This window comes from Rhipicephalus sanguineus, chromosome 4, assembly GCF_013339695.2.
Source record: "Rhipicephalus sanguineus isolate Rsan-2018 chromosome 4, BIME_Rsan_1.4, whole genome shotgun sequence".
Lineage (NCBI taxonomy): Eukaryota > Metazoa > Arthropoda > Arachnida > Ixodida > Ixodidae > Rhipicephalus > Rhipicephalus sanguineus.
In genome coordinates, this window is record NC_051179.1 from 12,614,595 (window position 1) to 12,638,490 (window position 23,896).

Consider the following 23,896-nt stretch of genomic DNA (forward strand, 5'->3'; position numbering starts at 1 on the left):
GAAGTGCGCTGATACAAATACTTCCGACAGAGGCGCAGCCAGAATTTTTCGGGGAGGGGTTCAACCGCACTTGATGTATGTTCGTGCTCGCTTTTGTATGTGTGCATGTATACACACACATGCAAAATTGAAAAATTTCGCGGGGTATGAACACCCTCCCCTCCTCCACCCCCCCTCCCCTCTCGCTACGCGGGTGACTCCTGGCTGTTTGTTTGTGATGCGTATTCATTTATTTCTCTTGAATACTGCGGACAAGTGTGACACGTGGTCCAAGCAGTATGTAACTAATGCATTGCAGTAGCTCATGCGACAGATTTGGGGAAAATAGATGGTTGGACAACCAATAAAGCACATTTCTAACAAGCGTCAATAATTCTTTATTTTGTTCTCATCCGCAGACACGAGCATATCTTCTCAAAATTATTATCACAGCTAGATCTGTACGGAACGTACAAGCACGATATGTGAGGCGCTGACTACAGGAGGCGAAAGCGCGTATCCAGAACCGTGAGGAACGTCGTACTAAGGTCAACCCGGTCGCGGATGCAACTTTTACTCACACCACACTACCGAAAGGCGCTAGAGAGGTTTGTCACTTTCAGCGGCGTCATCGCAGTTATAGTGACGTCATCTAGAAAGCAATCTCCGCTGTCATACACCGCAAGAGTCCTAGAAACACCGATCGTGACAAGAGATGGTGGCGACCAATACACTCAGCCCTGAAGTTGACCCGAAAATGCATCGGAAGCTAGCGAGAAAACAAAACACTTCTGCGTCTTCATTTAGACACACCACCATTTTGCGTCTTTACTTAATGCATAGCTAACGCTGCCCGTCGCGGCCTCCAGCACGCTTATAATGACAGTGTCGCCAGCAGACGTTGACTAGTTGTTTCACATGCAGTATAGTAGCTTTACGCGCCCAGAGTTTCTTTCTTTCCTTATTTAATTCTAGAGCATCGAAGAGCGTCAGCGTTTTCAAGACAGCTGTCAAAAACAACAAAACGCAACCTTTAATAGTGCACCCCAAGTCATACCACAGCGCACTTACGTCTTGAATTAACATACCTCGATGAAAGCATGCCCAGATCTGCAGCGAGCACTCCCACGGGACAACACAGTTTTAACAACCGCGAGCAAACAGAACGATGCGAGTTTCTAATGCGCACCCTATGTGTGTGTTGGAATCCGATACTTGTGCGCAATGTGAGGACTGGGCCGACAAGCATGTCTTCGCTCTCACGAACGCTATAGCGCTGCAAGCAGCCACCATTTTGTGTATGATCACGTGTCGTCCGCTCGCGGGTGACGCTGATGTTTTGTAGAGTCACTCGTGTTTGCCTGATCTTTTTGGAAACATCTGCGTGGTCTAAGTGAATCTTTACAGCACTGCCAATTGCGAGCGTTTCGCCTTATCGCACACTGTGCCTGGCACAAGCTTTTTGACATTCGCAAGCTTCACCGCGAGCGTTCGTTGCTTTTCAGCCAATATCGCGAGGCAAAGCACCACGTGGGATCAAGAAATGAGCCAGGCGAGCCTGGCCCTGGTGGCCGAGCTCTCGGGCAGCGTGAGCGCCCACTTGCGCAAGCCCGTGAGGAGCACGCAAGCGGTGACGAGCACGGCGCCAGACATGGTGTACCGGTCGGGCACCTCGCCGAAGAACGCCACCTGCCAGACGAACACGAACACGATGTCGGCTGCCGACCGGACCACGGACACGGGGCCCGCCTGCTCGAGCTGAAGGGCTCGCGTGAGCAGCACCTGGCCGCCGAAGCTGAACGCGCCGAGCACCACGAGGAGCCAGCGGTCGATGCCGCAGCGGGGCAGCTCCAACTGACCGACGGTCAGCAGCGAGATGGTGGCCGTCTCCAGGATGGCGACCCAGCCGAAGTTGAACATGATGACCGAGTGGTGGACGCCCTTGACCTTGCGCACCACGATGTACACGCTGGCCCCGAACACGGTCGATGACAGTGCGGCTAGCACGCCGCGTGCCTGCACGGGCCCTTGGTCGACACCGCCCCCGAACAGCAGCGGCACCTTGGTGATGAGCGCGAGCCCGGCGAGGGTGACCATGACGGCGGCCACGTGGAAAAATCCGCACGGTTCTTTGAGGAACAGCTTGGCCAATGCCGACACGAACACCGGCACGCTGAAGATGATGACGGACGCGTCGGCGATCGGCATGTAGTGGATGGCGTAGAAGCGTAGGAACAGGCTGGTGGCGCCCAGCAGTCCTCGCAGCACCAGCAGCCGGCGAACGCCCCGCGGCCCGAGCGGTGACTCGCGGCTCAGCACCACCAGTGGCGCCGTGAACACCAGGATGCCCAGGAAGCGCACCACAGCCAGCTCGGCCGCCGATATGTAACTGCGCCACGACAGCAATGGGTTATGGCATTGGCAACGAGCATGTCTTTGGCATTAAATCGCTGCGACAGTCAAAACATGATTCCTAGGGCAGTAATCTATGTAATAACTTCCCTCTTTCCCTTAAAGAAAGAACAAATAGAGAAATGCGACACTTTCCGCGTAGTCTGACTTCTCAGACTGTCGCGCAGAGCTGTATGCGCCAAGGATACACTGTTGCTATAAGCATTTCAGTGCTTACATAACACTGTTGCACGAAGTGTCAAATAGAGGCAGCCTCCTGCTTGTGCTAAGCCAAAAAGTCAGTTTCACCGCAAAGGCGAAGCAATTAATGCGACAGCAACAAATTGAAATGTTGTACGAAGTAAGGCTAACAGCTAACTCCTTTAGCATTCACCCAGGCGTAACGCAACAATACACTGGCGTAAGGAAACGCTGCCGCTTCTGCCAGTGAAGCGACCTTCGTGCTATCACTTCTACGCGAACTGAGCGGCGTGAACACAGCACATACAAAGACATGAGCCGTCCGCTGATCCCTGTCAAGATAGGGCGCGAGCGACCACGTCTGGCCGCTCAAAGTGTGCAGTCGCTGCTGGAGCCGCACAGCCGCCCCACCGGGATCCCCCGCGGGCCTTTGACGCGACGGAAGACGGATCGCGCGTTTCCTATCCGCGATCGCCAGCTGCCGTCGCGTGCTTTCGCTCGAACATAGAACATAAGACGCGCGGGACGACGATATCGCCCTTGGACTTCGTATACGGAACCTCAAGGCGACGCTGACGGCGGCTCGAAAATTAGCCTGGAACGTTCACGTAATTGCTATTACAATCTAATATAACACGTTTCTGGCGGATCACTTTCGTTAGGCGAAACAATAAAATGCCGCCGTGTTGAATGTGTTTCGTCATGTTGAGTAAAGGTTGCGTCTCGAGATCAGTTTCCAAAAAGAAATAGCATAGCAGGCCTATTTGACGATGATTGGGGTTGGGCGAATCCTCGACGCGAGGGCACGTAACAGGCGGTGTTTTCAGCGAGGCATCACACGGAGCCAGGAGGTGACGAGTGTGGCACGTACTTGAGTCTCTTGACGATGACGGTGCAGATGGAGAAGAAGAAGCTGGACAGTGAGGAGAAGGCGAGGCCTTTGTACAGCTCCCACGAGTGGCCGGACGAAGTGGCGCCGTCATCGTCTTCGTCGACCAAACCGTTAGCGTACGGCTTGCCGTCCGCGGCGGTGGCGGCAGAGTAGCCATCGTGCTCTTCGTCGGCCGTCTGCAGCAGCGGCAGGGCCAGCGAACACGACGAGGAGGTCGGCATGGGCCGCCGCCGGCTGGTGAGGGAAGAAGCCTCCTACTGGCCCGACGCTGCTCAGGACGCCTCATCGCCACAGGCCATCTGTATCCAATCAATCAATCAATCAATCAATCAATCAATCAATCAATCAATCAATCAATCAATCAATCAATCAATCAATCAATCAATCAATCAATCAATCAATCAATCAAAGGCAAATCGGAGCTGACAGGGAGTACTAAGGTAAGAAAATTGCGAGTCAGTCGTTCCACTCTGTGAAGGTGAATGATCAACGAAGCTGTTAGCATACGACACCGAGGTGACACATAATTTCAAACCATGGCCGATCACGAACCCTGAAACTAAATCCGAAATGTCTGTCCAGAATGTCCCCTTTAAATTTAGAGTATAGCTTCGTTCCATTTGAGCAGCACGGCACTGACATCTGCTTGCCGCATTCTCCGCTTCCCGACATGTGTTGTCTGGCTTCCCGCATGCGCTTTGTGCACGATCTTCATTGGCGTTTGCCGCCTGTGCGTTTCCTTCTTCACGATTAGTGGACCGGTAGTGAGTGGTGATGTCTGCCGAATTTGTGTGGCGCATACGTTTTTATTGACGTACAGGAAAAACACACGGAGCCCTAGACATGTACAGCTTGGCTATAAAATAGTTGGCGTCAGTGGCTAACGAAAAGGAAACATGTAATACTGACCACGGAACCGTTCTTATGCTGTTTTTAAAAGTTCAGGAGCCCTGAAACGTTGACGGGGAGTGCGATTAGGGATGCAGCAGAAGTATATGTCTAGCTTCAATTTTATGTGCACAATATGGAGACACGAAAACGTTAAAAACAGGAACGGCAGATACAGCTGGACATCTTCATACAAATTTGTTGTTTTTACGCAGCCACGTGCGTGTCCTTCGAAGTGCTAGTACAGCTACATTGACTACGAATACTCTTAAGCTCCGAGAAATAAACACACACACACACACACAAATGTGTAGGGCATGAAAGGAAAGCAAGACAAACATTTTAGCGCACTTGTTAATATCCTTGTGCGCACAAAGGGCACAAGCACATTGAGGCGCACATGAAAGCGTGTCATACTGATGCGAAGTAAGCTAACATGAATAGTCCCCAAACCGCACAATTTTCGTTTCTACTGCAATTCAAGTACGCTCCAGGCGCATCGGTTAGACATTCATCCATAGTTTCGATTTCGCTTTTCGGAAGGGAACGCAGATGAAAAAAGCAGTATATCGAGGAAATTGTCGGGAACATCGTTTTGCAGATTTCGCTTGCATAGAGCTTCCAGTTGTCACTGTAAACTCGTTTTCATTACGCAAAGGGTGATTCATTTGGGACATGCTTTTTTTCACTAAACCATATGCAATGTTTTCCTACCTGCTAACCACGTGCACATTCAACGTCGAGTATGATTGTGCAACAATATATTAAATTCTAGACGCCCAGCACTCGTCCCGTGCGTTTCGTTTATTTATATGACAGCATGGTCGCTTTAGCTGGCGCTCCCAATATATGCAAGCAGATCTAGACATGTACGCAAATATATGCAGATGCGTGGAAGTAATACGCGGAAGTAGATTTCGCAGCCCGTCCCCGGGTGGTAAAAATTAATTCGGGGTCTTCCACTACGGCATGCCTCGTAATCTTATCGTGGTTTTGGCACGTAAAACCTCAGAAACTATTACTTCAACCAATGTCACGAGCGCCTCCCCTCTGTATAAACAGTAACGCAACCCGAGTCTGACGAAAGATGCGTTGCTGGCTTTTCTTTGACTGACATTCGACACATGCCACGCCGCCGCTTTGTCCTTCGCCACAGTAGCGGTACTCCTTAATGCGAAATAGGCGGATTAGATTTTCCTTGTCTCCGCAACGGCATACTATAGACGCGGTGTCCTAACGGCGCGTGAACCGTGCATGCCGTTACAGTTGTTATCCGCGTAAAGCCAATACTGAAGCCAACCCGGCCGGCATTGTGTGTAAGGTTTGTAGCACCAAGTATAAGCCTGACAGGATGATGGACGACAGGGACGAGCTCTTTATTCCACCATCCTGTCGTTATAGCCCATGCTGACTGGTAAAGTGCATTTGCAACAAATTAAAGAACCGTCTCATGCTTACATCTTGGTCCGCATACGGAAGACGCAACCAGAGGGAGGTTTAATATACGCTGTATGTAGTACGGCAGTTACGGGTGCATGTTTGCTTACTTGCTCGGTCAGTGGTGCCTACCCACTACGGTGATTGGCCACCAAACCGCCGGTGAATGGAAATTAAGAACAGGAAGAGGCAAGGTGCACGTTGTGAGCAGTCAAAACGTGCCAACCCCACTCTCAGCGTTTTTAAAGACGATAGTCTTTCTTGGGGAACTTAAACGCAGAAATTTTGGTCTGTCTTTCTGTCTGTCTTTCTGTTTGTCGGCACGTCCCTCGATTCAGCCACTCGGCCAAAGTTGAACCACTTGCCCAAGGGCCAGCCATCGTGAACGGCTGACTAGGTTCATACTTGTGTACATTGTTGATCAAAAAGCAAACATTACGCATATCTGAGGCGCAACATCACTAGGTAAGTATTAGGCGGTGTGTTCCTTTAACAGAAAATACATAGATACGCAATTTTAAAGACTTAACGTTGAGACAGTAACGCGTTTATTAAAAGATTGCCACAGCTGAAGCGATCAGCGGTCCAAGCCGAGCAAGCGCGAGCGCCAACAACAACCGTCTTCGTCTTCTTCTTTCGCAGGCGTTCTTGTCTGCGCCCTACCATGTTACAAATCACTCCCCCGCAGAAAAGGAGCCATCCTGGCGACCTAAGGAACAGGTACAACTGGTGGGTCATATTGCGGCTTCAGTCGATCGACGTGAACAGTCTCGCGGCCGCGACGACTGCAGTCCGTAGATGATTGAACAGGCTCAATCATATAGTTAACTGGGGATGCTTGACGTAGGACGCGTAGGGGCCTTCGTACTTAGGCAGTAGCTTTGTGGAAAGGCCAGGAGCGGAGGAGGGAACGCGAAGCCACACCAACGTTCCAGGCGAATACGACTGAGGAGGTAGGTTTTCGTCGTGACGGTCCTTCTGGCCCTACTCGCCCTACAATGTTACAACCCTAGTTTCTTAAGGTGCGCTGAAAATGCGACTGCGCTGAAACTTGTCTTCCTCCGTGCCCTCTGCACAAGCTCATGTTGTGTTTCGGTTTCGGTTCAGTATTGCATTGTACGAATGACAGGGGGCGCCGCTCTGGCATTCCTGTTTTACCCAGGCGACGTGTAAGTAAGAGAGTTTGTGGAGAGTACTCGTTGAGTGCGGACGTTTCTTCTCCTTCGGCGCATCGCGCCAAACAGCGTGTTCGGGCTGGCCGGCGTCCCCACCGGTCGCGTTGGTCACCGCCGGTCTTCGCCTGCCCCTGCGCCGGGACTACCAGCCCGCAACACAGCACTCATGTTTCCCGACGTATTGCCAGATGGCGTCCACATCTCACGCAGCGCCTCTTCTATCGTCTTTAGACGACATTTGCAGCGAAGCACGCAGATACGCGGCCAATTTTTTTTGTTACTACTGCTTCGGTAAATAGAGTACTAGTAATGTATATCGCAAGAACGCCTTTTCTACATGGGGTATCAATTTTGCATTTCTGAATTTGTACGACTCAAGTAATTTAGATATCATAATTTATGTTGACAGCTCATGTATATACAGACCTCGCTCATCCAAATCCGCTTTCATCTGCAGAGTTGACTAATGCGATTTGATGCGAGCCGCTCACTGCTTTCTATGCAGAAGTGGCGGGGTTCGTGCCAGTAGAGAACAGAATTTAGGTATCCCATTTTCTCCGCCGCCAAATACAATTTGCACTGACAGCGCTCGTCAGAGCACGGTGCGCGATGACAGAGAATTAACGTCCGAGCTGTTTACGGCCACGTCTCGTCCACTCGACGTGGACACGCAGCTGGCGTTTGTGCGAACTACAATCACCTCCCGCTCAATCAATGCGCGCGAACAGCTCCGCGACGGGAGGGACTCGCGCCGCGCCAGTGATTCCGTTCAGGCGTGACGAGAACTCGTGGCGGAGTCAGCGTAACGAGTGCAAATGCGAAAGCGGTGGCACAGTGTGCCGATGTCCATCAGCCGCCGGTAGTTGACGTTCCGTCAAAGATAGATTAAGCTCGACGTACAATGTAATCGTTTCAGTATTACTGCCAACACAACCGAGGATGACCAGTCGGTGGCTCTTCTCCGCGCTGCGCTTTTGACGTTTTACAGCGAATTCTGTCGCGACATCACAACAGCCGATTTTGGTAGCGTAGTTGTACGCCGCCGCCGGTGTCAGTAACCGCTATCGCGCACAAAGAGAAAAAGATATTCGGTATAAAGCGGGAATTGAAACAAGGCCCCCTGCGTGGCAGTCGAGTATTCTACGACAGAGCCGCGCCGGCGCTTTACACTCATTCGCAAAAAGACCCAGGCGTCATGTCGGGCAAGGAATCACGTTAACAGATGCATTATAGCGTGGTAGAGGAGTAATAACAGCCAGGCGTCACACGATGGTTATTTTAACGAATGTATGGTTTAAAGCTTCTCACTCTTTACAAAAGGCTCAGCCATAATTCTTCATCGTCATCAGCCACAGCATCAGCAAAGTGCGCATAATGCGTTTACGATGTGAAGCGGGTACCTAGCTTCTCCGCAGAATGAAGAATAATGGCATAGCGGGTACCTTGCAAATGAACTTGCCGTAGTCGCCCCAAGCGAGTTTACAACGCGCGCTAGAAAGGCCGCTCCTCTAGCTTCCGCTGTGACTCTGCTGCACCCGTCACGGTAGTCTAGCGGTTGTGGTGCTCGAGTGCTGACCCAAAGGTCGCGGTATCGGGTATCAAATCCCGGCCGCGGCGGCCGCATTTTCCATGGAGGCGAAAACGCTTCAGGCCCGTGTACTTATGTTTAATGCACGTTGAAGAACCCCGGGTGGTCGAAATTTCCGGAGCCCTCCACTACGGCGTCCCTCATAATCATATCGTGGTTTTGGGACGTTAAACCCAAACAATTATTATTATTATGTGATTGCGCTGCGTGTTCCGCGCATGCCTGGCGTTTTTCACAAAAAGAGAACCCTCGTGTTTCCTTGTATGTAAATATAAAGCGGGAGAACCAAGATTCTAAATGCCATAAGTGAAAAGGCCGTGATATCATGATCTAAATATAATGATATAACTAAATAGGCCACGACGTACCCGAATTATACCGACGGCTCATCTGCGGCCCGTGAAAAATGAGTGACCCGCTTATCCGAATAGCCATCAACATTACCGCGAGATGTCGCGATTCCCAAAGCTTCGGCATAAGTTACGGCTTCTCCTTTCGAGCTTCCTATCACGAGAAGCTAGCTTTCCCGGAGCTTACGTGTGCTTAGACGCAAACAGTGAAGCCTGCCTACTTTTTCCGAGAGGAAGGAACGAAGACGATGGTGCGTTATCGACTGATGGACGCGCTGTGCCGAAGGATGGAAATAAGCCCCTGATCCCAGCAGCCGGTACTTCTCCTGCTGCTCACGGCAGCCATAGGGACATGCCAGTCCCTGAGAGAAGCAGAACAGAAAGAAATGTAAAAGCTATTCGGGTCACAAAACTTGTATAGTGAATCCTAAACATGGGATATCTGCTGTAATGGAGCGATGGTCCCCGCGGTCACATGTAGAAGAACATTTCGTGAAATTGCGAGTTTAACATAAACGCTTGTACCGTCGCTTTCTTCGTCCTTGCGTCCAAAATGCAAACTTGGACAGAATGTGTGGTGGTGCGCCTACAGAAGAGAATGACACGTCCAACTACGGGAGCAACCAAGTGGACTCCGAGGGAATAAAAACAAAGTCGAATCGGCGATTAGGTCGTAACGAGTGACGATGATGAAAAATCAGCCGATGGGACGCCGATACTTGCACGTGTCGTATATAGGCAAGTATAGTATACTTGCAGTCAGCATAATTGGCGCTGTGAAGGAGTGCAGCACGTGACTGATCGGCTCACATCCTTATCGGCGTATGTCAGAGATGTCTACAATGATAACCACAGAATTATGCATCAACAAACCCTGTGGTATAGTTAAAGCTTGGGGTTTCGAGAGAGCGAGACAAATGAGAGGCAGAGAGGTTAAGCGGAAGAGGAACTTCTGGTTTGCTACCCGACATTAGGGGAAAGGAAAATGGAAAAAAGAAAACCGGAAAGAATAGAGGAGACAAAAAAAAGTCGCAGTTTCGCCGCAAGGGCGAAGCAATGGATGTGGTAGCAACAAATTGGAATGTTATGCGAAGTAAGGCTTTAGGAACTGTATGAATTGTAGTCAACATGAGCTTGCTAAAAACAGGTGCGCGGTGGCGTGGCCAGGCCCATATGAAGACACACGATGACCGCGACAAGCCGCGTGGTGGTGGTGATGACAAGCGGCTCCCGTGGGCCAAGCATTTTATGTGTGGTAAATCATAAGATGGCTTGTACATGAGGTGAGACACGCAGCGTCTCACTCTCTCGTGGTGGCGCTCGCCGCTACGACAGGTCCATTTCAAACTAGAGTCGCCGAAAGATTAATTCGTACGCAGCGCATATATCACGGATTGCGGTGCATCAGACAGAAAATCTGCCTATCGAAAAGCAGCCTGTCGCTGATTCGTTTGCCAGCTTAAATTATGGCACAGATTGTTTCTTTCTTTTTAGTGTCTTCATGATGAGCTTGATGCCAGCTGACGAATAGTTCTCGCGGTTCTTCACAGTATGGTCGAGTTATCGGACGCGATTTTAGTCAGTATAAAGTTAGTATACAGTAAGTATAGCGGCGAACTTAGTTTTATTACGAACCTTGGCATAAACGTACCTAATCGTTAGCAAGAAACAAAAGCGTCTAATAGCTGCTCGTGCTGAATAAGAAGCTTCAGACGCAGCAACATAAGTATGGTGATGTGCTGAAAAGCTAACCAAATATGCACCAACGGGAGCAACTTGCAGAGCTTTGATACTTGAAGTGCAAACGTGGAATTGCAATTCCAGAACATTACGTGAAGCTCTCGTTCGTTCCGTATTTCATAAGAGCTTTTCGTGCGAATTCGCAGTTGTTCACAAACACCGGCCTCGTCGAGAGATCGTAATCCTGTTGCGCGTACAGTCGACGTAACAAGTTTAGAGACCACTACGTTTGAAGAAACTTTGAACTTCCCAGCAATTTGTGACTGTATTCGATCGAACTGCACAGTAGTATATGTTGTTAGTGCGTTTCTAAACAGCCCAGAAATTTAAATTTCAAGGCTGCCTGCTAAAGCAGCGGAAATATTTGTATTGTGCGTTGTGGTCCATAAACTTCTGACGCTGACTACGTGCAGTGCGCACTCTCTCCCTCTGTTCCTCTTGTGTTCCCTTACACGAGGGGTAGGAAACCGGACTCGCGCTCGTCTGGTTGATATGCTCTCGCATGAGTTAACCTCTACAGCAGCGCCGCCCAAGTAGTTGTAATAATCGTAAAAAGGAAAGCAATTCACAATGGCTTCGGCGTGGGGGACTCGTGTATATATATATATATATATATATATATATATATATATATATATATATATATATATATATATATATATATATATACAGAGAGAGAGAGAGAGGTGAACGTACAGTAGCCATTGTCAGACAGAGACTTACCGAAATTGTAGTTCGTCCCAGTGCGAGAGATTAATTGTTGAACGTAGTATACCGATGTAGGTTCACCGCTTCTCGCGGGTTATCGGCGGCGAGTGCACAGCTGCGCGAAGGCTCCCCTGCTGCTCGCTCGACCGTGCTCCGCACACTCTCCCTCTTTCCTCTGTCCACTTGCTGTGGCGACAATACGCGTCGCCTCAACTGATCGCCTTGCTGCTCGCGTGCGACACTCGGCGCGTGACGGCACCGCACGTCATCAGCGAGTTGTGCCTCCGCGCGCCGCTGCCGCCGAAAACAATCGCTTCTACGCATATCCAGGAGAGTTTGTGGTAGTACTTGTCTTAAATTAATGGTTTGTTGCGCCATAAAAGATACACATATTAATGATTTTGAGGGTTTTACGTCCCAGAACCACGATATGATTATGAGGGACGCCGTAGTGGGGAGCTCCAGAAGTTTTGACCATCTGGTGCTCTTTAACATGCACCTAAATATAAGTACACGGGACTCAAGCATTTTGCCTCCATCGGAATGCGGCCACTGCGGTCGGGATTCGATCTTGCGACCTTCGGGTCAGCGGTCGGGCGCCATAACCACTAAACCACCGTGACGGGTCTGCGTCATAAAAGAAGCAGGACAAACGCCGCTTCTTTTGCCATTCACGGTATAAGTGCCATTGCAATTTATATATATATATATATATATATATATATATATATATATATATATATATATATATATATATATATATATATTTTTTTTTTTTGCCAAGGGTTAAAAATACAATATTAGAGGCAAGCGGGTGAGATCAGTTGCATATTGCTGACAGCCACCTTGCGCATTAGACAATTTTTGTTTTGTAATTAATTAATTTGTTAATTAGAATTATTCAACTAAATTGCTAAATATTGACTTTAGGCAAGAAATGGGATTCGCAAAGTTTGAGAGCGTCTTCAGAAGCCTCCAATGCATTATTTGCGATACAGAGAGTCTCACGTGTACTATGTTATCCAAGTAAAAACAAAAGAAAAAAGAACACGTGACTATAGCGCATTCGCGCGCCGCGATCGTGCTGCTCTGAAGCGTGGTTTTAGCGAACGGAATCAGCTGCGGCCCCCATAGAGTTTCCTAAAATTAACTAGAGGGGACTCTGGCGCTGCGATCGTTCAGCTACCATGGGAATGATGGGTAGTACACAAATTTGCCTAGTCTTCGTGCTTGCGGCTTCAAACGTACTTGTGGCTTTGTTTATTGCTATGTTTTGGTTTTTCTTTCGGATAAAAGAATGGATCGTTGTGAACTTCGTGACCAGATTTGAGTCGCTGAGCCTAAAGAAGTTAAAGTGGCGAAGTGAAACTGCTGACTTTTGCTGAACTTCGTTTTGCGACAAAGCGGATGCAGGCGACGCGGAGCCAAACGGAGCCGAAAGTACGAAGTTTAGACAAATTTGTGTACTACCCATCATTCCCATGCTGGCTGAAGCGTCATGCGTTTGAGTAGGGTCCCTAGTTTGAGCTCCCATAGACACTAGCGCCAGAGTTCCCTCTAGTAAGTATTGTAGGAAACTCTATAGCGGCCCCGACTCGCCGGCTCCGTTGCAGCGGTAGACCGATAAGTTGGCGGTGGTTTCTTGGGCCGCGCTCGCTACAACTTGCACTGTCACGCGCGCCAGTTGGCTGACGCGGGCCGAGAAACTACCGCCAACTTATCGCTAAAAACATAAAAGAGAACTTGATTATAGGGAAACTATTTCTGGCAAAAAGCCTGACACGAGATGAAAATGGGTGAAAGATTACCCTACATCACTCAACGCGGAAGAAGATCAGCGAACATTCTCTGAACTCTAGTCGTTCTCAAGAACTCGACGAAGCGCTTTCGTTATGCGCAGACATCCAAGGACCGAGTTCGCGCCGCAGCTCAGGGCACGTGTCATGGGCCAATAGAAGACATTTTGTGACGACCCAATCCGCGATGTGACTGCGACACACTTGCTGTGGGTGGCTGTACAGGCCTGCATTTAGGCCGTCTTCGCCCCCTCCTTGCGACAGGACTCGGGTCTGACCGACCACCCGACCTTGATAGCTGGACTCACGAACCGTTCCACCGCTCACTGTTCGAATTCATGCATGAAGCAAATTTGTACATGTATTTATGACACCGCGTGTAATATGCCTAAGGGCAGGCTTTGGAAATAATAAAAAAAAAGGAGATATTCATGCTCCGGCAAAAGTGGACGCGTCTGCCATGCTGACTTCGGTGCAGCCTCGACTGCGTCCTGCTGTGTCATCAGGAACATATAAGCACGCCTGCATTAGCAGAGCACGCATTACAATGACGTCTACATTATAGAGAGGCCGCATCCGACTGAGCGGCAGCCATTGCCGGTGCCTTGCGGCCAACAGAAAGCAGCACTTGCCGTTATCATCCAGCGGTGAGTGGTCAGCGGACCCGGCTGCATTGTCACGAATCAACGAGATCAAGTTAAAGAAATTCTTGTGCCCTTAAAGACCCACCACCTAAGCAGCCGCTCCAAGAGGAGTGCTGCTTCGCAACCGAAAACACAAACGGGTGCTCAGCAGATGTCAGCCAAGTCTCGTAAAGTAAGCTTACGTTGCAATAGAATGCTGCGTTTCATTCGCCTGCGTGACTGCAAAAGCGCGTCGCATATTCATCCCGCCTGTCACAGATGCCCTTCCTCGAAGCATTGTTAATACTGTTTTTGCGACACGCTGTGCAGGTTTGCTCCGCTGATTTATTGAGCAGCCACACGCCTCGTTGTGCCTTTGCCAATTGTGTGTTTGATCTGTTTTGAATCTTGCAAAAGGCAACCAAAAGGCATACGATCTCACATATGGCATGCCTGATATGTGCCATTAACGGGAAAAAATATCTAAGAAGATGCTCGCGCGCATGTTTAATTGCATACGCGATAGCCAGGGTAATAATATAATAACATCTGGGGTTTAACGTCCCAAAACCGCGATATGATTATGAGAGACGCCGTATAGGGATGGTCGATTAAAATTTTTAATCGATTAATCGTTAATCGGTTTAGCCTTTAATCGATTAATTGCTTTCGGTGGAATCTTTTAATCGATTAATCGATTAATTGACATTTTTTATGGGTGCTTTAAAACAGATATCTCTTTGTTTGAGAGGCATCGTTCGTGTTTGATATGGACCCAAATCTTTTTTTCAGACGCGCTGACGATCGCAAATTCCCACTTTCGAAAGTGTCGACGACGGGCCCCTTGTGCCCAGTGTGTGAAAATTCCCACTTTCGCACACTGGACAGAAGGGGCTCGTCGTCGTTGGTTGATGTCGCGGATTCAAGCATCTGTGGCCATCATCTATGGACTATTCGGCAGCAGGTCGTATTTTCTCGAAGCCTGCCTACTCGAGCTCATCGAAACCGGAGGCGTGCTCGGGGACCACACTGGTTGGAAAGTCGCAGCTGAAACATGCAGTGTGGCGGAGGGTGAGGAAATCCCGAGAAAGGTAAAAGAGAGGCGAGGAGGAAGAGGAATTAAATAAGACGCTCGCTCTCGTAAGCACCGCACCTTTTCGCGGTTTGTCGGTTAGATATTGTGGAAGCCCTACATAATACTGTAATTGCGGACTGACACGATCTTTTCCTTGAGGTCACCCATGCAGAGATTACACACAAACATACACAAACACTCAAACTGACCATCGGTACTGCGGGAAATAGGGTGACATGAGTCTCTGCCTCCCGGCTAGAATAAACAGCAGCTGCGCCAGTATACTCCGCAAGTTTCATCTGATCGTTGCCTTAACGCGGCGCCACTCGCACCTTTTCAATCGTACGTACAGCCTGAACTGTGATCGCTATCTAGTGTATCAGACATTACAACATAAATTTCGCGACTGTCCTTTCCTGTCACAGCAGAAGACGGGGGCCTCTAGCTGAGAGCTGTATTGCTCCCTAAATATGCAACCATACAGTATTACTAAATGCTACAAGGTCACTTCTTCAATGCACTGGATCCTAGACGTTCGGTAAACCGACGCGTAAAGTTGCGGATTACATAAAGGGTCTATAAGACCCTTGTCACAATTCGCGAGTGCACATTCCTGCGCTACATTTTCTCTCAACTAATTTATTATTTATTTGTTAATACTGTCAACCCTCATAGAGGGTCATAACAAAGATGACAATACAATTACATACATAAAAAATGTACAAATTACATAAAGTTGCGTAATATTTGGCACTTCACAATGAAAACAGGTATTTCCTTAAATAACAATTCAGAATTCAAAATAACAATTCAAAATTCACTCACATTTTTCAAAATATTTACAATGAACATGAGGTCGCTTACACCATTTATCATTGGAAAAAAATTACATTGAACAATCTCGTAAGTGCGCTTCTACAGCATTTTCGAAATAGGTGACGTCATTTAAAACAACAATAGCGTTTGCTAGTTTGTTCCACATTTCTACGACATCTGGGAAGAAAGAATATCGAAACGTGTCAGTATTTGTTTGGTATGGTTTTATGACGCAATCGTGGTTAGTTCGGGGGTTTCTTTTGTCTGGGGCGTGTAAATATTTGAGCATATCAATCTCAGGTTGATCGGGAATTATTTGGAAAAATACCTTCAGCCTATATTTTTTTCTCCGTAGTTCAAGATGATCTAATTTGCATCTCTGTAACATCAGCGTGAACGATTCCTTCCTTGGGTACGTTGAACAAATAAAACGCGCCGCCAGTCTCTGTATTCTTTCCAGCTTCTTCTTAAGGGTCACTTTATCGGGACTCCAAACAACGGCTGAATATTCTAGTATCGTCCTAATGAAGGTGGTGTATGCAATATGTTTTACGTTACGAGATGCATGTTCTAGTTTTTTGCTCAATATATATATAACTTTTGATAGGCTGTCGTGCAGACGTTATCTGTATGTTCATTCCATGCCAATTTTCGCCTAATTGTTACCCCGAGATACTTGAACCGGTGCGCAGTCACCAACAAGTGTCCACCAATGCTGTACGAAAAGGAATGGATAGTTTTCCTTTTGCTGATGCGTGTATATGTAGATTTAGAATAATTTATTGACATTTTCCATTTACTATGCCAATTATCTAAAATTTTCAAACAATTCTAAACTTTGAGTTGGTCGTCTAGCTTGGTAATTGTGGCGTAGATTAAGCAGTCGTCTGCGAAAAGTTTAACCTGGACACCCTCTTCTGCCGCCTCGCTACTGATATTATTGGCAGTAACTTTCGTGCTTCAAGTGCTGGCTTCGAGAAGTGCTTGCCACATTTATTACACCTTGCAGTCTTCGTTTTCTCATATTCAGCGAACAACGACCACACTGCACTCCTCTTCCGATTGCCCGGCATTATGACATCGCAAAAATAGCAGTGTAACCACCAATGTGTAATATTTACACAATACAACACGCAAGCAACGCCAGCCCGCGTATACTCAGGCGACGCTCAAGGAGGTGAAGGCAGTAGCAGCAGCAGACTGTGAGCCGGAGAGAAGCGGGCAAGTTCATTTCTGCCTCGATGGGCTGGAGCCGCTTCCTGTGCGGGCTTGAAGCATTGGGGAGTGCTTGGAGTTCAGGGCGAGTTCATATATTTCTCTGTGGGGTATGGCCGCCGCCAGCTCTGGGCTCGTTCTGCTAGCGCAGAAATATGCGCTGCAGTGAAAGCAGTGAAAAAGAAGGCGATGTGCACGGCATCTGCGTCTCAGGATAGCGCGCCTCGCAGTCATGCGCTCCGGCCAAGGGGGCGAGGTTGGGGGCGGGAGTGGGGGGGTGCCGTAATCGAATAATTGAATAGTTTTAATCGATTAATTCGATTAATCGATAGGCGGAAATAGATGACGAATAATCGATTAATTGCGGACCTTTAATCGATTAATCGTTCATCGATTTTACCATCCCTAACGCCGTAGTGGAGAGCTCCGGAAATTTCGACCACCTGAGGTTCTTTAACGTGCACCTAAATCTAAGTACACGGGCCTCAAACATTTTCGCCTCCATCAAAAATGCAGCCGCCGCGGCCGGGATTCGATCACGCGACCTTCGGGTCAGCAGTCGAGCGCCATAACCACTAGACCACCGTGGCGGGGCAGTCAGGGTAAGTGAACTACAGTTTTCATTGCTCGATAATCCGCGTTTATGAGGAGACAAGTTCGTGATGAATCGCATATAATTACTTGTAATAAATTATTGTTTTTTTGTAATTTAACTTTTTTATATCCGAAAGTAATTAAGGTACATTTTACAGCAATCAACTACATGTAACAACTTGCGTCGGTGGCAAAACAATCTATAACGAGGTAATTTCTCTAAGCAGTCATGAGCTATATCATTTAAGTTATATCATTTTTTTTTGTTATCACTTTAGATAAACGTTCGTGGTCGCGGGTACGATTCTCGGCCACGGCGGCCGTATTTCGATGGGGGCGAAATGCAATAACACTCGTGTACTTTGATTTAGGTGCACGTTAAAGAACCCCGTCAGGTGGTCGAAAGTTAGTACGCAGTCGCCCGCAACGATGTGCCTCGTAATCATATCGTAGTTTAGGCGCGCAAGACCCCAGGCATTAAAAAAAATGGTTGATCCCTCCGTCATAGGAATCGGTATAACACGAAAGTGAAATGTGTGTTTGCAAAAGTAGTTTAATGTTCATTGTGCATTGATAAATCAAAGCTTGCACAATATCTGTTGGTGTTTGGCGGCTATAGCATCGTTTGATGTGGACGCGCCTACGTTGATCCTAGTGGCACATCTCCATCCTGACGACTAACTTCAACGATCATGATTAAATCGTTGTGCTAGCTGAAGTAGTTAACAAAAACTCGTACACAGCTTATGGTTAATCCAGCGCAATGATGGCATGAACGAGCACGTAATCACTAGTACTCGATATGCACTCGTGGAGAACGTCGCCGTTGGAGGAGAGAAACGGCAAGGTGTGCGCTCTCCAGCGAGTGGGTAACCTACACTTCTGCTCGTGCATACACTGCCACACAGCGCTTCAGGAACGCGGGGCGCAGAGCTCGTAGCTTGAGCAGTGAACGCACGAAGGCGTCCCGCTGCCCACTGGCGTGTCTCATGCAACAAAGCACTCACTCTAAACTGTATTGAAACGATATGGAGTGGAAATCAGGGAGCCAACGTCCGCTGCGCTGAGACTAACAAACCGCGTCCTGTCGGCACTCGTTAGTGTCATGATGCAGAGTTTCACTTCACCCCTCTAAGACGACGACACCGCCCCACGCCAGCGAAGGTCACTGTGACAGGGAAAAGGTTTGAAAGATATAAGGCGCGTTTGTAACGGCTCATGCGTGAGCGTCGGTCGCTTTGTGGGCTGAGCGCCCTGCTCTTGTCGTCGTCGGTTGGAGGTCCTGGGTTCGACTATCATGTCATCCAAATCAATGACATTTTTTAGATGCGAAGCAGCTTTTTGACTCACGTGTGTAACGCCGTACGTTACGTGCGTCCGTACGAATGCGCCGCATCGCGTTCCTCTCGCCGTAGGTGTTGGAGCGTTGCCAAGTAGGTCACGCCACAGCTTTGCGTTGACGTCACGCTCCCCTCGCACGTTTCCCTCGCAGGTGCGCGCTGACGTCACTCTCTCCCTCACCCGCAGCATGCTCGCCGGAGCGCCCGCAGCTGCCGGCTGCTCCGCCCGCTCGCAACACCTCTGAACGTGTCACTTCTCTCTCGCTTCACCCGTGGTAGTCAAGGCGAAACGCGCGCCTGCTCCGGTCCAGCGCCCGTGTCTCGACTCTGAAGAAACAACGAAGTCTTGCCAAACGCTTTAATGAAACTTAAACGAAACCCAACCCGCCTCCCGTGTCTTTGCCTTTCAAACAAACGTTTACTCGAGTAAATGCTACACCGAGTTTCGCTTCAAACCGTCCTTCCAGCACCCGCGTCGACGCCCGTCTCAACCGGGTCAATGCCGTGCGCACCGCTGCTGCTTCGCATCCCATCAGGGTTCCCTTCGGGGAGATGGCCCAAGTTTTCTTCTGTTATTTCTTTGTCACCTGTTCGTGTGCATTTTACCGACGTCACATCCGTGACATAAATGATGTCAGTAAAGGCTTGGTTAAAGGCTTGGTGGACCTCGGCATAAAACACTTTCGTCTTAAAAAGGACGATCGAGAAAAGTAGTTTACACTATTCAAAGGGACCCAATCTAAATGGAGAATCTTCTTCTGATAATAAACGTCTCGTACTTCTGCCTCATCACCTGAACATCACCCGCTTGAAGGTTTGCACACTCCTTTTGGAACCGCTTTTAAGAGGCATTCATAGGACATAAGAGCAGCTGTTAGCACAAATATTCACCAAGTGCGGTCCTTGATATAGGCAAAGGTATACAGCCGCTGAACGTGCATGTTTGTGATACGTGGCTCGTATACACTCAACTTTGCAATTGTAACACATGAACAGTGTTCCCAAGGGTCAATCACAAACATATTTAATAATAACAACAGTCCTTTATTTTTCATCAAAAAGATGGCGGAGGCTGGGAGAAAAGGCTGAGAAGCAGCTTGACTAGCTCCGGCACCTCAAAAGTACACTTTGGCGAGTATACAGCAAACTGTGGTGCACATAATACAGATCAAAAAGAGCGATGAGAAAACAGCCTCATCAACATGGTAAAGCAGGTAAATAAATAAAGAAAGAAGATGGAGAAACAGGATAATCAACAACGATGCAACGCATTTTAATTGGAAACAAGAACCATTGCAAACAACTTGCATTACAAAAAAAAAAATCTCGTAACTACACAATACAGCGTTGAACTTGCATAGGTGAAAACAAGATTACATGCATTAGGTTTATGAAGAAACGATGCGATTATTCTTAAAGGACATCACACATTGTATCAAAATTGATATCAGAACATGATTGGAGGTTAACTGCGAAGCTAATAAAACAAAAACAACACTAAGATTTGAGCAATAAGTACGCAGTTCTTTTATTGAGGATCTTTCCGGTGCAATGTTTCTTGCTGCCACATAAATTTAATAACCCCGGAAGCTTGTGTCCTCACATGAGCGTCCCGTGACCGGTGCGACATAATGTTATTCTCCAAGTCTCCGGTTGACGAACTGAATATTTCTGAATCCTCCTATTCTGCATATCTGTGTTGTTCTAAATCACGATACAGATATGGTGGGAACTCGCCGAACAAGCCACATTCCACGTAAGGGATCGACGATTTCTGACCACTTCGAGCCTCCATCTTCCCTCGAGCTTCTGTCTCGATTGGATGTGCATAGACATGGCAGCTTTTCGAGGAATGCGGAAGTTTCCGCTGATATCAAGCTGTTACACAATGTGAAGGAAGTCGACCGTGTCGGGCTGCACTAAATGACGCCTCTGAGGGTTCATAGCGATGGCCACTTCAGACGCGGATGCCGAATCATCCTCCTCATCATGAGACAGTCAGCGCTGACGCGTGTGACGTTATGAGCAAGCGAAAAAAATCTCAAATAGCCGATTATTTGTGTCAAGGCTGACTCATTTACGAGTGGTTCCTTGCGCGTGCAAGGAAACTTGCAATGCTTCTCAGGAAGATTTTTTTTAATTATTCATAGCGGTGAAAGCAAATCACATTGTTTTATATCTCCAAATAAATATAACGGTAGGGGACTGCAAATGCGTGCTGACCACAGGTTCTGGTTCTCATTATCTGTTAATAGAGAACACCCAGGAAAAGGCTACTCCCTCTTTGCCCGCTTCCTACAGAAAACAAGTCGACCCCAGCGCTGGTCGCATTTCACGGAGGCGACATGCTAGAGGCCCGTATACTGCGCGATGTCTGTGCACGTTAAAAAAAAAAAAAAAAACCACGTGGTCGAAATTACCCGGAGCCCTCCACTCCGGCGTCTCTGATACGCTGAGTTGCTTTGGGACGTTAAACTTACTTTATAAACCTGTATAAGAAAACATATATATCCCGAAAGCAATAATAATCATTAAAAGAGACAGCATCACATTGTAAGATTAATAAATATAGAAAAGGAGCTATCAGCTGCTCGCCTACTACTCACATGCTTTGAAACAACTTATGTGACGTTAAAATATCGGAGGAAATGATGATATATGTTGTTTAATGGCGCAAGGGCCATTGATGGCCAAAGAGCGCCAGGAAATGGTGTAGGATGGGAACAATGATGATGTTTAGTGGCTGTATAAGGGCCTAAGATTCTGCGCACTAAAGGTGCGTAAAACATATATGTATTAAAATCATGAAAGTGGAGTGAAGCGTGCATGGTGAAGATGAGTTCTAGGTTATCGTGACGCTAAAATATAGAAGTGTTGTATTAGCACGGATGCCTCGTCAGCGCCCTTGGTCCCAAGGGCCAGGAGGCAGGTGCTCTCTTTTGATGTAGCATCCGCAGCAGCAGCCTCCCTTAGGAGGCCGTGCTACCGATCACCTGCATAGATGACATGAAAGTATGTACGTCCTTTAAAAATGCATTCAATGCATCATATTTAAAAAGAGGTTCTCTACCTATGAACATTGCTGGATGAAGGGGTATGTGTTGCTTGAACGCCAGTGGAAAGTGTTTTTTTCTGTAAGCGTCTAGCTCAGAGCATTCAAGGAGTATGTGATGTACGGTAAGTGGATGGCCACATCTGTCACAACTGGGTGGGTCACCACCGGACAAAAGGTGTGTGTGTGTGCTGTGTGTGTGTCCTATTCTAAGCCGACAGAGAGTGACCTCTGTACGGCGTGTTTTTGATGTAGGTGGCCAGTTACCGACGTATGGTTTGATCAGGTGTAACTTGTTATGCGTTTGTAGATCCCATAACTTCTGCCAGTGAGCCCTGAGCTTTTTCCGTATGTTTGGTTTTAGGTCCATCACGGGGACAGCAATTGAAAAGTTGGCAGCGCTTACGTTGGTTGACGTGGCCAGCTGGTCAGCCAACACATTTCCTTCAATGTCCCGGTGCCCTGGCACCCAGCACACGACGATATGTTGCTTTGGAAGCGTACGCCGCGCAGAGTATTGAGTAGAGGGACATAATTACAGGATTTCTATGTTTTTTCTGACTTTTCAAAGCTTTCACGACACTCAAGGAGTCAGTGTATATAACTACCCTGGTGTATTCAATTCTTTAATGCGTTTGACGGCTACGAATAACGCGTAAGCCTCGGCTGTGAAATGCTTGTGCTAGTGGGTAGAACGCCGGCATCCGAGAAAGATGGGCCTACCGCTGCATATGACACGCCAGCATGGGACTTGGATGCATCAGTATAATTTCTGGGCAGTTATATTTATGTTGCAGCTCTAGGAAATACATCCGAATGTGTATAAGAGGGGCGTGCTTTGTGACAGCTACGAAGGATGTGTCACATTTTATAAGCTGCCACTGCCATGGCGGGAGCTGCATAGCGGGGGGAATGGGGTGATATTCAAGCAGTGGAAGATTTGTTTCTTCTGCTAGCTCTCTAACACGCAGTGAGAAAGGGCGTGCCATTGTGGGCCGATTGCGAAAAAGTTGAGAGCTGGACAGATCGTTGATGGTAGAATATGCAGGGTGCTCACTGTTCGCGTTCACTTTAAGAAAATATATGAAAGAAGAATACGTTCTCTGCAGATGGAGTGACCACTCGTCCGATTCTACATAAAGGCTCTCAACTGGGCTTGTTCTAAATGCGCCTGTGGACAGGCGGATGCCTAGATGATGAACTGGGTCCAACATTTTCAGAGCACTTGGCGTGGCAGAGTGATAGACTATCGCCCCATAGTCGAGGCGTGAGCGTACAAGGCTTTTATATAGATTCATGAGGCATTTTCTGTCGCTTCCCCACGTTGTGCGTGACAGCACCTTTAGGATATTCATTGTTTTCATGCATTTATTCTTAAGATGTTTGATGTGTGTACAAAGGTTAACTTCGCATCCAAATTATACCTAGGAACTTATGTTCTGTATTTACGGGCAGACGCTCACCCTTCATGACGATTTCAGGATCAGGGTGCAAGCCTCTTTTTCGTGAAAAAAGGACACAAGTGCTTTTCTGTGGGTTCAGTTTGAACCCGTTTTCATCAGCCCATTTGGACACCTTGTTAAGAGCAAGCTGAACCTGTCGCTCACAGATCCCAAGAGAACACGATTGAAAACCTATCTGAACTCGTCAACGTATGTTGAATAAAACATATTACGTGGGATGTACAAACGGAGAGAATCATTTTATAATAAAGAGCGTACAGCTGAGCACCCCGCCCTGTGGCACTCCGGTTTCCTGTATAAATGTTCGGGACAAACACTACCCACTCGAACACGGAATGTGCGATCGGATAGATAGCTTTCAATGGCATTGAACATGTTTACCGCGTATACCTATGTGTGAAAGGTCTCTCAGTATCCCAAACCTCCACGTCGTATCGTAGCCTTCTCCATGTCGAGGAATACAGATAGGAAAAATTGATTATGAACAAAAGCTTCACGTATGCGTGCCTCGATACGTATGAGATGATCGGTGGTGGATCGGCCTTCTCTAAACCCGCACTGGTATGGGTCGAA

The 23,896-nt window shown here is 47.9% G+C and overlaps 1 protein-coding gene across 6 annotated transcripts in view; it reads right to left on the bottom strand.

Annotated features, from left to right (window-relative positions):
• Window positions 1-353: 353 nt before the first annotated feature.
• The window catches only part of LOC119389411 (solute carrier family 35 member G1), a 98,572-nt gene continuing 75,029 nt past the window's right edge, over window positions 354-23,896 (bottom strand). For 4 of the 6 annotated variants that reach the window (XM_037656644.2, XM_037656647.2, XM_037656646.2 and 1 more), the window contains exons 2-3: window positions 3,443-3,762; window positions 354-2,368 (exon numbers count right to left, since the gene is read on the bottom strand). In XM_037656644.2, coding sequence (XP_037512572.1) covers window positions 1,516-2,368; window positions 3,443-3,684 — 1,095 coding nt within the window. In that variant the 5' untranslated portion in view covers window positions 3,685-3,762 and the 3' untranslated portion in view covers window positions 354-1,515. Of the gene's footprint in view, window positions 2,369-3,442; window positions 3,763-11,364; window positions 11,535-13,777; window positions 14,021-23,896 lie in introns of those variants that run through there. The other 2 variants (XM_037656645.2, XM_037656643.2) reach the window with 2 other exon arrangements.